Source organism: Notamacropus eugenii, chromosome 6 (genome assembly GCF_028372415.1).
Source record: "Notamacropus eugenii isolate mMacEug1 chromosome 6, mMacEug1.pri_v2, whole genome shotgun sequence".
NCBI lineage: Eukaryota > Metazoa > Chordata > Mammalia > Diprotodontia > Macropodidae > Notamacropus > Notamacropus eugenii.
In genome coordinates this window covers 48634694-48650007 of record NC_092877.1, presented here as the reverse complement: position 1 = coordinate 48650007, position 15314 = coordinate 48634694, and the positions used below count along the sequence as shown (strand labels likewise).

General features: G+C 35.8%; 1 protein-coding gene across 12 annotated transcripts in view; it reads left to right on the top strand.

The window, feature by feature from the left end:
• Window positions 1-15314, top strand: part of CTBP1 (C-terminal binding protein 1) — a 456292-nt gene that overhangs the window by 161588 nt on the left and 279390 nt on the right. For all 12 annotated transcript variants that reach the window (XM_072619949.1, XM_072619932.1, XM_072619941.1 and 9 more), the window contains one exon: window positions 505-642. Coding sequence is in view for 6 of the 12 variants with exons in the window: in XM_072619932.1 (XP_072476033.1) it covers window positions 585-642 (58 nt within the window). In the remaining 6 variants the exon portion in view is untranslated. The remainder of the gene's footprint in view (window positions 1-504; window positions 643-15314) is intronic.

Below are 15314 nucleotides of genomic sequence, written 5' to 3'. Positions count from 1 at the left end.
TCTTTGGGGTGATATAGACTCAATATAGACTCCTGAGGGAGGCATTTTACTGTGTTCTCTCCTGTGTAATCTGCCTGTAACTTTCTCTTAACCTGTGAGATTCAGAGACAAGACTGTGAAAATCTTGGGATTTTTCCTTGAAAGTGTCAACAAATGCAAAATGTGGACTCCCCTTTTACCAGGACAGTTTATTTCTGTTTGGTGTTTTGGAAACATGTTCCCGTGACAGAGTGGATAGTCTGATAGGACATTTATGGGGCTAGCTGTGTACATATGGGTATGTTAGAAGAAGAGATTAGATGTCACCAAGTGACCAAGTCTTGCAAGAGACTGTTGGGCCCTAGGGCAGGATGGATAGGATGGTCCGACTTCTGTTGATAAGCAATTTCATGGGAAAACATTTAAAGTGTCTCACTTTCAAAATGAAAATGGAATTTTAAAATAATAAAACCTGGTGAAGATGTATCATTAGCATGTATTTTAAATCTTTCCTTTCTTTTTCAGGTGAAAAGAAGAGTCCAGGTTCATAGAGGGTTTGTTCCTGTGTTGGGTGAATTGGGAACGAAGCTGGACAATTTGTACTCATGGCTCTCCTGGAGAAACACAGAGTGAAGCGGCAGCGCCTTGACCGCCTATTTGAAGGTCAGACCCAGCAACAGCTTCTGAGCTGCAACAGGGGAAGTCACTAGTGTGGGTGCCTCTGCACCATGTGTATTTTCTCACTGGTTATGGCATCTTAAGGAAGACAACTCCTTCGTAGTTTGGTAATTGGGAAAATAGATTATCAGTTGGTTTTGCCTGTGCTTAAGATCATCCATCTGCAGTCTATACTGTCACCATGCTATAATTCTTCCTCTGGATGACTCCCCAAAGTGACATTAGGCACTTGCTGCCCAGGTGGTTGTCTTTGTCTCTTGATTTCACATATGTTTGCAATGGGAAGTATGTCTGAAGCTACCTTCTTGATCTAGATGGAGTACTGGGGCAGGAAAAGTACAGGGGTTCCTATCATGAATTGAACTCACTCCTATCAAAAGTTCTATTGAAGTATCTCCTCTTGCAAATCTGAATAAAATGCTGATTAGAATACTTAATTTGAGGATTTGAAAGACTTTCAGTGAACTGGGATGCTGGTCTTCTTCAGAGGGATGTTCAGTAACTTTAAGAGAATCTTAACTTATTTTCATAAGTATCTTTCTTGTTATTATTTTTTTCTTTTATATGTTGAAAAGTACTTATGTATATATTGTGTTTGATTTGTGCTATATGCAGAGATAAAGTGGATAGATTCTTAAATTTTTCCTTTTATATTCAGAGTTATTCACTTTCTGTAATAGATGATTCTAGTGCTTCTATATAAGCAAAAATTATTTTGTTCTTAATCATTTTCATTTTGGGAGGATGCACCATCAGGGCTAGGTTTGGGGAATATACAGTGACTGTTGGGTGTGCATAAGGAACAATACTGGAACACCTTCCTTTGTTTTCCTCCAGACTTGTGATTTCATTGGTTAGGGAGCTCCCAATGCCCAGTGAGGAGCAACACAAATTGACTTGTTACAACTTAGAGTTTTAGAAAGGTTAAATGATGTTTCCAGCAGCACAGAGCTGCTGTATGTCATAGGCTAACTCTAATGCTGACATTATCTCAGATACTGAGATACCGTCTCTCAGGATCCTCTTTAAGGTAACAAGAACATGTGCTCCAGGGTAACTCCGTTGCTGTATAGTGCTCTAGGGAGGGCCTCTGAGGACGTGTCCTATCAAACTGAATGCAGTCACACCAAGAAGGAACCAAAGGGAGCGTTTCCCTGACTAATTGTTACCCACATTGGCAGGGCTGCTGAACAAGGGAGTTCATATATACTCTCTCCCGTCATTTTGTATTTGTAGCCATAAAGCAAATTTGTAGTGTTGGTAAAAGTGTATTTCTCACGGGGTTAAAAAACTCGATTTTCTCTTTGGCCCAGTCACTTAGTTTGTTATCAGTATATACTTTGGCTATAAAATCTTCAGTATATGTGTTCATATGACTAGTATTGATTTATATTAAGAAAAAAATGTAGGTTTTTTTTGAAGTACTTATTATTTGAATATTATTTTAATCACTCTACTTATAAAGTTTTGCTTATATCGTGATCTCAGAATTGTTTAAGTTATAAAATCATCTAAGGTACAATATTTTAGTGATACCTCAGAGAACAAGAAAGGAAGTGACAATTATTCTCTCTGGGTGATACCTACGTGGTTCTCATGGACTCGTTTCCTGTAGGCCTGAGAGTCTGAGTAAGGTCGAATTCACTTCTATTCCACAAATATGTTTTGAGTTCCTACTTTGCACAAGGCCCTGTGCTGAAGTCTTAAACTCTCTTGTGATATCTGTTTATGTTTTGAACTGGCACTGATTGCCTATAGAATTTCACGCAAATTGGAAGGCTTGAGATGTTGTATTTCCTTCAGGAAAAATAAAAGGGTAGAGGAACAGAGGCAGTTTCCAGTAGTGTGTACAGTGAGCTTCTGATGTTCCAATCAAGAAGGCAAGATATGAGGATTTAAGTTGTATCCTCAGGGACTTACTGATTTATGCTGGAGTGGATAAATAAATTCTTTCTTCTTCCACTGTCTTTTACAGAATGCTAAGATATAGTATCACATATGTCATGTATATACTATTACTATATATGATCATGTATGTATGTGTGTGTACATGTGTGTATACATAGATATTATATAGTTACAACTATACATACATAGACATACATACTGTCAGGTGGCTAGGTGACCCACTGGAGAGAGCCCTGGACATAGAGTCAAAGAGACCTGGGTTCAGATCTGGCCTTAGATACTTCTAGCTATATTACCCTGGGCAAATCACTTAAGCACTCCTACCTCACTTTCCTCATATGTAAAATGGGGATCCTAAGAGCCCCTACCCACAGGGTTGTTGTAAGGATCAGATGTGATGATATTTGTAAAGTGCTTTGCAAACCTAAAATCTAAACCATTAGCTATCATTATTTATTTCTATGTTATATAGATACATAATATATACATGTGTGTGTCAAACATGTGTATGATTTTCTGAGCGTAGTTTAAATATATAATTCCTCTATTATGGTGCATCTTCATTTCAAGGTGCTTCCTTTTATATGTATTATTTCTCATGTTTATACACAGTCAGAATTTCCTGAACGAACTTTATAAGCAACCGTCCTGAGTCTGTGGCTGTCCTGTGTGAAGGGTCCTGACTAATGCTCAGACCTTGCCCATTACTAGTTCTCAGAGCAGTCTACCTTGCGGGACTCTTTTTTGCCTTTAAGACTACAGAAGAACTCCCCAGCCTGGACTTTGAGGTCCTCCACATTCTAACTCTAGTCTTACCTACCCAGCCCTCCTCTTTCACATACTTAGTTCCAGCCAAACTGGACCACCTGATGTTCCCTAGGATCATCCTGACCCCTCTTGCCTGTACCCTTTATTCCTAGCCCATCACTCATGCCTGAAATATATTCCTCTCTGATCTGTCTGTGGAAATCCTTTCTCTTCCTTTGAGACCCAGATTATGTGTCACCGTTTCTGTGAAACTTCCCCTAATCTTTCCCTCTTCTCATTTTCTTAGAGAACGTTGCCTTGATCTCGGCTATGCCTCAGCATGGCCTACTATGTATTATGCTTATCTATGTATGTATTGGTCACCCTTCTTAGATTACAAACTCTTGAAGTCAGGAACTGTACTGTTTTTTTCATTTTGTATTCCTAGCAAGAAGTACAAGGTACTGCATACGTAGAAGGCAACTAAATGGGTGAACTCTCATTCACTAGCTGTGTGACCTTGAGGAAGCTAAGTGACTTAACCTTTACCTGCCTGCATTTGCTTATGTGTAAAATGAGGATAACACCTTCTCTCCAGGGCTTTTGTGAGGATCAAATGTAAAGGGCTTGGCATAGTGCCTGGCACATAGTAGGTGCTGTATTGTTAGCCATTATTGTCAGTTATTAGGCACTGAACCTCTATTTTTTGAATTAAATTGAAATGTGGAAATTGTACTTCTTATTATCTGCACAACTGCAGATGATGTCAGATGAAACTGGGCCAAAAGAAATGAGGTGGATCTTTGACAAAATCTGTTCCTGAGCATCTGCCTTTTCCTGTGGACACTCTTTTCTGATTCTTGAGTGTATTAGGAGACCTTCAGCTGTGTCTCTCCAGATGAGCAGGTGGAGTGCTGGGATGGTGTTGGCTGATCTGGGAGCTGTGGTGCCTGCCTTGGAAGCTTGCTTGGTCGCCCTGAGTCGTTCCCTGCTGAGGCAGCTGTAATTTGTGATGCCTTAGATACTCAATCCAACCACACACGCTTATTGGAAGATGTGCACTCTCACCATGAAACTGCCAAGTTTCATGTACTTGTTTTCCAAGTTGATGTTGCCCATGGTCACACTTCCATTTTCTATAGGGGACCAGAGTAGAAGGATACTGTATTTGGCTGTGCACCTGGAAGAATGTCAAGCAGTGCTTGCTCTGGCAGCACATGCAGTAAAATGGAACAATACAGAGATTATTAGAGAAGCATGTATTTAGAGCTGGTATGGCCCATCTTTGTAAGAAAGGTATGCACATTTATGAAGCGTGGTGTTTTCAGAAATAAAGTATAACACAGTATTCCAAGTAACGAAATTAAACACATTCACTTATAGATTCATAGATTGCTAGAGGTTGAAAGGGAGCCAACATAGGGATTGTTTGGTCCATTTGATGGATGAGGAAATAGAAGTCAAGTGAAATGAGTTGCTCAAGGCCATATAGCAAATAAACAATGGACTGGACTGGGACTTGAACACAGGTTTCCTGACTGCCAGTCCTAAGTGCTTTCTGTGACACCTTAGGACAGTGAGAAAGTCTGTTATTTCCAATCATCTGCTCTCCCTACGTTACTAGCGTTGTACGAGCATGATTATGATGAAATAAGAGTTTAAGCTACACTTAGACCCCTTTATAATTAACTTTCATAGCCTCAATTCATAGTATTTTCTTTTATAACCTTTTAGAAAAGTAAATGTAACCAAAAAGACACAGACTCATATACATATATACATACTTATATACTTACACATATGTACACACATATAGTGTACACATGTGTATATATAGCATTATAGTATATGTGTGTGAGTGCATGTGTGTGTGTGTGTGTGTGTGTGTGTGTGTGTGTGTGTATGTATGTGTAGAGAGATAGAGACAAGAAAGAGAGCACACTCTTTTTGTAGCAGCAAAGAACAGGAAACCAAGTAGATGTCACTGTTTGAGGAATGGCCTAACTAGTCAAGGTCAATAAATGTAATTGATTATTACATTGTTGTAAGAAACTGTCAATATTATTAATATATAAAATCATAGGAAGATATCTGAACTGATTAAAATAAACTAAGACTGGAAGATAAATTACATAGTAACCATAAAAACAACATAAATAGAATAACAAAAAAAATTGAAACAATTTTGTAAAGTTATAAAGACCACGGTGAGCCCCAAAGAAGAGATGTGAGAAGACATCTGCTTGTTTTGCAGAGGTGGGAAACTGTCACTCTAGATTAGAATATTACACGTTATATCATATTTTTAATGTTTGTTAATTTTGCTAAACTGTTTTCCCCCTCTTTTTTATTCTTTGGCACAAGGTATGGATCTCTAGGAGAAGGAAGGGGAGAAGAAGCTTACATTGGGAAATGTATGGGATGTAAAAGCAAAACATTTTTGAATTTATATTTTTTGAAAATTATTATTTTGAAAAATATTTGAAAATTTATATTTTTTGAAAATATAGTTACTTTATTGTGTTGCTGGTATTCTAGTTCTGTTTTGTTATCAATTTAATAAAAGTCATATCTTACTTAAAACATTCTCCCAGGAGATTGTGTTTTGTTAACCATAAAGTTTTATATAATTGTCAGCTAATCAGTTTTTGTTTTATTTGAAGATCAGTTCTATCCATTTTATCAACATATTGCAGTGGGAAAAGCCTTTGAGAAACTCAGGTTATTGTATTGGTTCCTATTTGGTTTATGTAACTTCTCTGGGCCTAAATTTCTTTATTTATAAAGTGGTGGGATTTAACTAGATTATCTCTAAGGATGAATCTAGGCTGATATATACTATGATTCTATATAGCTAAAGAATTAATTGGACATTTAGAGGCTGAAAATGCTACATTTCCTATACTCTATTCAAGTAAATTTCATTGTCATAGTCTAAAATATTTATCCAGAGGATGAAGAAAATGACAACCATTTTCAGGTGATCAGGGAATTGAATTTAGTCATAGCCTAATATTCCATCAGTAGGGTAAAGTTATTGGTTCAACTTTCACTTTTGTTCCCCCTCTCCCCACTTTTCCATTCCATCATTTACCAAGAATCTAGATATATGTATATGTCATTTTACTCTTTTAAAAGCAACTAATATGGCATTAATATTATTCAGTCAGCCATATCCCACATTTTTATTGTTCTCCTTCCTTACATTATCTTCCATTTACTTGTCTGTGTGTATTTATGTTTGGCCTTTAGAATATAAGCTTCTGGAGGGTAAAGTGTACTTTCTGTTTTGACTTTATATCCACCTCAGCCAGCTAGATATCTTAGGCACTTATTAAATGCCTGTGGAATTGAACTGAAGGATGTTAGGGTCAATCACTTTCATCTATATGTAGTATGTGAAACACCAAAGGAATTTATTGATCTTAATATCCTTCAGTTCAATTCAACCATTGTTTATCCAATGAAAATCTCCACAAAGGTAGTAATATTCCTGATCTTGCCATCACCCACAAGGTTCTATTTCCATACTTATGAATTCTGAAGTTCCTGTATCTGATTATTTAATCTGTTGTCATTCTCCCTGTGCCTTGTGACCCAAGATCTGTCCATTATCCTCATTATGATCTCCAGTTCATTGACTCCTTCGTTGTTTTTTTTTTTTTGTTCCTTTTTTAAAACTTTGAATCATTTATTTATTTTCAGCATTCATTTTTTTTTTTTAAATTTTGAGTTCCTTCGATTTGTACTCGGAATTTATCAGTTTTCTCTCTGGAGGCAGATAAATTGTTACTTTCAGTTTTATTTATTTTATTTTAGTTTCATGTCCAGTTCATTGATCTGCTCTTTCTCTCTTTTATTGATGTACGTCTTTAGAGATGTAAATTTTCCCCTAAGTACTGCTTTGACTGCATTCCACAAATTTTGGTAAGTTGTCTAGTCATTATCTTTAATGAAACAGTTGATTGTTTCTATCACTTGTTCTTTGACTCACTCATTTTTTTTTTTAATGAGGCAATTGGGTTAAGTGACTTTCCCAGAGTCACACAGCTAGTAAGTGTCTGAGGCCACATTTGAACTCAGGTCCTCTCAACTCAAGGGCCAGTGCTCAATCCACTTGCCACCTAACTGCCTCTGACCCACTTATTCTTCAAAATTAGTTTATTTACTTTCTAATTAATTTTTAATCTAAGCGTCTGTGGATCTTAATTGATTGCATTTTTTTGTTGTATTATGGTCTGAACAGGGTAAGGGTAATATTTCTGCTTCTCTGCATTTGTTTTTGAGGTATTATGTCCTAAACACATGCTATGGACAACTGAGAAAAAGATGTACACTCTTTTCTACTCCCATTCAGTTTTCTTCAGCAGTCTATTATATATTACTTTTCTAAAATTCTGTTCACTTCCTTAACTTCTTTCTTATTTATTTGAGGTTAGATTTACATAATTCCGAGAGGAGAACATTGAGGTCCCTCACTGGTATATTTGTGTTGTCTGTTTCCTCCTGTCGGTCACTTGGCTTTTTCTTTAAGAATCTGCATGCCGTGCCATTTAGTGCACATATGTTTGTCATTGATATCACGTCATTGTCTGTGGTACCTTCTAGCCAAATGCAGTTCCCTGGCTTATCCCTTTTAATTAGATCGATTTTAGCTTTTGCTTTGTCTGAGATTGTGATTCCTACCCCTACCTTTTGTACTTCAGCTAAAGCTTAATAGATTCTACTCCATCCCCTTCTTTTAACTTTGTGTGTCTTTCTGTTCACAGTATGTTTCTTATAAACAAAATAGTTGAATTCTGATACCTGATCCATTCTGCTTTTATTTTATGGGTAAATTCATGTTATTTGCATGTAGAATTATGATTATTAACTGTATGTTTCCTTCCATCCAATTTTCTTCTATTTATCCTCTTTCTTTTTATCCTGTCCTTCTTCAAACATCTATTTTGCTTCTGACCAGTATCTCCCTTTATCTTCTCTTTTCTTTCCCTACCCCTTATTTTATCTTTTTCCTCTTTTTCTCTGTTGGGTAAAATAGATTTCTTTGCCCAACTGAGTGTGTATATGTGTGTGTGTATGTATATATATTCCTTCTTTAAACTAATTCCTGTGACATTAAGATTCAAACATTGTCCCTTCTATTTTTCTTCCATTGTAAAAAAGCTTTTCCTTGTATGTGAGATAATTCCCCCCATTCTTCCTCTCCCTTCTCCCAACGCATTCCTATTTGTCATCTCATTTTTTAAAAATCATTCCAACATAATTTACTTGCATACTCATGGCTTTGTCTATGTAGACTCCTTCCAACTGCTCTCATAATGATAAAGTTCTTAGGATTTACAGGTATCATTTTCTCATAGAGGAATGTAAACAGCTTAACCTTATTGAGTACCTTATGATTTCTCTTTTATGTTTGCCTTTATATGCTTCTCTCAAACCTTGTGTTTGAAAGGCATAGTTTCTGTTCATCTCTGGTCTTTTCATCAGGAATGTTTTGAAAGTCCTTTATTTCATTATATTTTTAATTTTTCCCTTGAAGGGATTTATACTCAGTTTTATTGGGTAAGTTATTCTTGGTTTTAATCCTAGCTCCTTTGTCTTCTGGAGTATCCTATTCCAAGCTCTCCACTTCTTTAATGTGAAAGTTGCTAAATCTTGCATGATCCTGACTGGGGCTCCCTGGTATTTTTCTGTCTGCTTGCAGCATTTTTTTCTTTGATGTAGGAGCTCTGGAATTTGTCTGTAATATTCTTGGAAGTTTTCAGTTTGTGATCTCTTTCAGGAGGTGATTGGCAGATTCTTTCAATTTCTATTTTATCCTTTGGTTCTAAGATATAAAGGCAGTTTTACTTCATAATTTCTTGAAATATGATTTCTAGGCTTCTTAAAATCATGGCTTTTAGGTAGTCTAATATTTTTTAAATAATTTCTCCTCAATTCCAGGTCAGTTGTTTTCTGATGTGAAATTTCACATTTTCTTTTCTTTTTTCTTTCTTTTTATTTTGTTTTATTGTTTCTTGATGACTTATGGAGTCATTAGTTTCCACATGACTAATTCTGATTTTTAAGGAATTATTTTGTTTAGTGATCTTGAAGTACCTCTTTTTTCGTTTACCCAATTCTGGTTTTATGATGTCATTCAGTATTTCTTTGTGTCTTTTTTTTAACCAAACTATTGATTGTACTGTGCTAGGTACTAGGTATACAAATAAAAAAGAATAAAACAATCCCTACTTATAAGGAAAGTACATATATAAATACATATATCATAAATATAAAGTAATCAATTACATGTCAATAAATATGACAATCTAAATAAAATGAATGAATGTTTAATAATAGTGCCATTTATATAGTGCCTTAAGGTTTGGAAAAATACTTAAATTTACATTATTTTTATGTCACTGTAATTGCCCAGATTAACAGAATAAGATATACAGGACTTAAATAACCCAGTCTTAAAAAGAGGAATTGAACAAGCTATGAATCCCAAAGAAAAAACTCTAGGACTAGATGAATTAACAAGAGAATTCTATCAAAGTATTAGGATATTTAGAACAATTAATTCCAATTTTATGTAAACTTTTTGACAAAACAGAAAAAGGGTCCTACAAAATTTCTTTTATGATACAAATGTGATTTAGATAAATAAACTAGGGAGAGTCAAAAGAGAGGAAATTACAGATTGATAACTCTAAGAAATATTAGTAGAAAAATGCTAATAAAATATCAGCAAGGAGACTACAACAATATATTACAAATATTACATACAGACTAGTTTGGATTTATACCAGAAATACAGTTCAATAGTAAGAAAATTATGAACATAATTGACCAAATCAATAATAAGAATAACAAATATTACATGATTATATCAGTAGATGCAGAAAAAAGCATTTCATGAAATACAACACTCATTCATGATAAGAAAAACACTAGAAAACATAAAAATAAATGAATTTTTCCTTAGGATGATAAGTAGCATCATCAACAAGAGGCATTATCTGTAAAATGGGCATAAACTAGAGGCCTTTTGAATGTGATGAGGGGCAAAGAAAGGATGTCCACCATCACCATTATTACTCAATATAGTGCTAGAAATGCTAGCTATAGCAATAAGACAAGAAAAAGACATTGAAAGAATAGGCATAGGCAAAGAAGAAACAAAATCGTTGCTATTTGGAGACAATGTGATAATGGACTTAAAGAACCCTGGAGACAACTAAAAGACTAATTAAACAACTTCAGTTTCAGAATATAAAACAAACCCAGTAAATCATAAGCATTTCTTTATAGTATCAACAAAATCTAACAGGAAGAGATAAAAAAACAAATTCCACTTAAAATAACTACCTACACATATGTGTGTATATGCACATACAGATAGACATATATAATAAATAAATATACATATACATATATAATAAAATATAAAATACCATCTGCAAGAGACACAGAAAGGAACTATATGAGCACAGCTACAAAACACTCTTTACATGGACAGATCTAAGTAATTGGAGAAATATTTTCTCATTGATAGGCTGAACTAGTGAATAGAACACTGGAACTGGAGTCAGGAAGACCTCAATTCAAATCTGACTTCGGATACTTACTATTGGTGTGACCCCGGGCAAGTCACTTAACCTCTGCCTTAATCCACTGAAGAAGGGAATGGCAAACCACTCCAGTATCTTTGCCAAGAAAACCCTATGGACCATATTGATGTGCTATGTTCCTTGGGGTCATAAAGAGTTGGACATCACAGAATAACAATAATAAGACTGAAGTAATGTAATAAAGATGACAGTACTATCTAAATTAATTGATTTTTTCAATGCCATACTAATAAAACTACCAAAGATTACTTTATAGAGCTAGAAAAAATAGTGGTGCAATTTACATAAAGTAACAAAAGGCCAAGACTCATAAAAGAAATAATTTTTTTTAAAGGGTACCAGATCTCAAACTGTACTACAAAACAGTAATCATCAAAACAATTTTGTATTGGTTAAACAATACAGAGGTTGATCAATGGACCAGATTGAGTATGCAATATACAGAAGGAAACAAGTACAGCAAATTAGTTTTTGATATATCTAAAGATCTCAGCTATGGGGGCAAGGACTTATTATTTAACATAAACTATTGGGAAAACTAGAGATCAGTCTGGCAGAAATTAAGTCTAGGCTAAAGTCTCATATTGCATGCCAAGATGAGCTTTAAATGTATACATGTCTTATACATAATTGTAACATAAGTAGCAGAGTAGAAGAGCAAAGAAGAAATTACCTGTCAGATCCATTAATGTGGGAAAATTTTATGACCAAACAGACATAGGGTGGGTCAAAGAAGGTAAAACGAACAATTTTATTACATATAATTTAAAGGTTTTGTACAAATAAGACAAATACAGGCAAAATTAAAAGAAAAGCAAATAAATAGGGAAAAAAATCTTTGCAGCAAGTTTCTCTGATGCAGGTCTCATTTCTAAACTATGTAGTTTAGAATTAGAATTTAGAATTAGAATGTAGTTTGAATTCATAAAAATAAGAGCCATTCCCCAATGGATAAATGGTCAACGTATATAAACAGACAATTTAGAGGAGAGATCTAAGCTATTGCATGGGAAAAAATGTTGTAAATCATTAACAATTAGAGAAATGCAAACTAAAACAACTTGGAGGTTCTACTTCATACCCATAAGATTGGCAAAGTTTACAAAAAAGGAAAATGACAAATGCTAGAAGTTCTGTGGAAAATGCACTAGCTGTTGGTTGTGCTGTTAACTGGTCTAGTCATTTTGGAAAGCAATTTGGAACTAAAAGCTATTAAGCATGCCCTTTGAACCTTTAATATCATTACTAATTATATCCCAAAGAGATCAAAAAAAGGAAAAGGACCCATATATACAAAAACATTTACAGCAACTCTTTTTGTGGTGACAAAGTTTTGGAAACTTAGCAGTTTGCCCATTAATTGGGGAATGGCCAAACAAATTATGGTATACGAATGGATAGAATCTTGTAGTACTCATAAGAAACTGTGAAAGGAATAGTTTCAGAGAAATGTAAAAAGACTTGAATGAAATGATGCAAAGTGAAGTGAGGGAACCAAGAAAACTATTTATACAGTAAGAAAAATATTATTGTAAAGACAATCAGCTTTGAAAGTTGTCCAAATCTGATTCTGGCAGACTCATGATGAAGCTGGCTATCCACCTCCTAATAGAGAAATGATGAATTCAGAATGTGGATTAAAACTTTTGTGGGGGGCAGGTGGCATAGCTAATGCAGGAATTTGTTTTGCTTGACAAAAATAGATATTTGTAACAGTGATTTTGTTTTTCTTGCTTTTTCAATTTGGGGTGGAAGAAAAGTGGGAGGGAGAGAAAGCATATGTTCATTTGAAAGAATAATAATAAAATAAAGTGAATAAGTACAAATATATGCAAAGTAGTTTAACACAAGGTAATTTGGGAGGGAGGGTACTAGCAGCTGGGTGATGAGAAAAGGCTTCATGCAGAGACGATACTTCTATGAGTGAGAAGGGAAGAAGGGAGGCCTTCCAAGCAAGTGGGATTGCCAGTACCATCGCACAGACACTGGAGATGGTATGTCCTGTGGGAGAAATAGAGGAAAGACCAGTTCAGCTGGATCAAAGAGTATGGGGTAGGGAGTCTGGAAGGTAGATTATAAAGAGCTTTAAAACTTAGGTAAGGAGCTTTTATCCTAAAAGCAATGGGGAGTCACTGGAGTTGGTTGAGTGGGAATAAGATCTGTACTTAGAAAATCACTACGTGGTATAGCATGAAGTGGTGAGAAGCTTGAGACGGGGGGGGGGGGGGGCAATTAGAAGTCTATTATAATGACAGAAAAGGAAAATGATAAATGTTGTAGAAGATCTGGGAAAATTGGGACACTAGTGCATTGCTGGTGTTGTGAACTGATCCAACCATTCTGGAGAGCAATTTGGAACTATGCCCAAAAGGCAATCAAACCGTGCATACCCTTTGACCCAGCAATACCACTACTAGGTCTGTATACCAAAGAGATCATAAAAAAGGGAAAGAAGCTCACAGTACAAAAATATTTCTAGCAGTTCTTTTTGCAGTGGCAAAGAATTAGAAATTGCCCACCAGCAGTTGACTGAACAAGTTGTGGTATGTAAATGTAATGGAATACTATTGTGCTATAAGAAATGAGGAGCAGGCAGATTTCAGAAAAACCTGGAAAGACTTAAATGAACCGATGAGTAAAGTGAGCAGAACCAGGAGAACATTATACATAGTGACAGCAGCATTGTGTGATGATCAACTATGATAGACGTGACTCTTCTAAACAATATGATTAAGTGATTCGAGACAATTCCAAAAAATTCATGATGGAAAATGTTATCCACATCCAGTGAAAGAGCCACGGTGTCAGAATACAGATCGAAGTATACTGGTTTCACTTTTTTTATTTTTTTAATGGGTTTTCCTTTTTGTTTTTTCTTCTTTTACAAAATGACTGTGGAAATACGCTTGATGTGCTTGTTCTTGCATAACCTATATCGGATTGCTTGCCATCCTGGGGAGGAGGGAGGTGAAGAAGGGAGAGAGAAAACATTGGTATTCAAAATCTTATAGAAGTGAATATTGAAAATTATTTTTACATGTAACTGGAAAAAATAAAATACTATTTACCCCAAAAAAGTCTATTATAATAATCTAGATGAGAGATGTTGCAAGCCTGGTTTAAGATGGTACCTGTGAGTGGAGAGAAGCGAGTAGGATGGGAGAAATGATATGGAGGTAGAATTGGCAATATTCTGTGACTGATTGGATAAGTGGGGTGAGGGAGAGGGTGGAGCTGAGGATAATGCTGAAGTTATGAGTCTGAGGACTGGAAGGATGGGGGAAATAGAGAAGAGGTAAAGAAGTCTGGAAGGGGAAGAGTTTTAGGCAGAAAGATATTAAGTCCCAGTGAGAGGTGGCCTATACTAGAGCTGTGGCATGAGACCAAAAAGAGGAGGTTAGATGCCAGATAATGTGGGGATAGAATTAGCAAAACTTGGCAACTGATTGGAGACACAGGAGATGAGGGGAAGGTGGGGGTGCCATGGTAATAAACATTTATTAAGCACTTATTATGTGCCAGGCACTAAACTAAACTCTTTACAAATATCATTTGATTTGATCCTTTTGAGGGACAGTGAAGAGCTGAGGATGTCCCCTGCCTGTGAATCTGAGTGACTTGAAGGATGGTGGTGTCCTCAATAGAAAATAGGGAACTTTGAAATAATGGTGGGATTTGGGAAAAAGGTGTTTTCCATTCTGGATAGCTTTTATGTATCGTGGGAAAGGGGTTGCCAAGGGCTTAGGTTTATTTTGCTTTACTTGACTGTCAGCACTTTCTGAACTGGGGCCATGTCCTAGTCATCTTTGAATCTCTTACAACAGGGAATATTGCATCTCGGGTATGATAATTGGTTGGTCACTGTTGAACGAATGGAGTCCTTCAATCTTTGTGAAGACATTGGTTCTTTCAACATTGTGGCAGCAGAGGGCGCCAGAAGACACTCCACATTTTCACTTGCTGCATAGCAAAGGTTCTCTCCCCCTCTTCCCCAACTAATGCCACACATGCCCAAGAATGCCATTGGGTGAACTTCAGTGCCCAAACCAAATAAATAAATAAATAAAGATTCTATACTGGAAAAACTCCCATTTCCCCCAGCAGTCCAGGCAAATTAAATTGGATTTCCAGCAGTAAAAGATACAGAAAGTACTCCCTGCAGGGTAGCCATCAAATTTTTCAGTTGTAACTAATGAAGATATTTGAGGCAGCCTGAATTTTCTGCAAATGACTCAATTGTAAGTTCTGACTGCATGAGAAGAACTTACTTGGTAAATCAAATATAATAAGGAACTGTGGTTGGATTTTTTTTTTTTTGGATGCTTCCGTTTCAGAAGAGGAGGCTTTTTTGAAAACTGTGGGTTATCAAGAGAATGTTATATA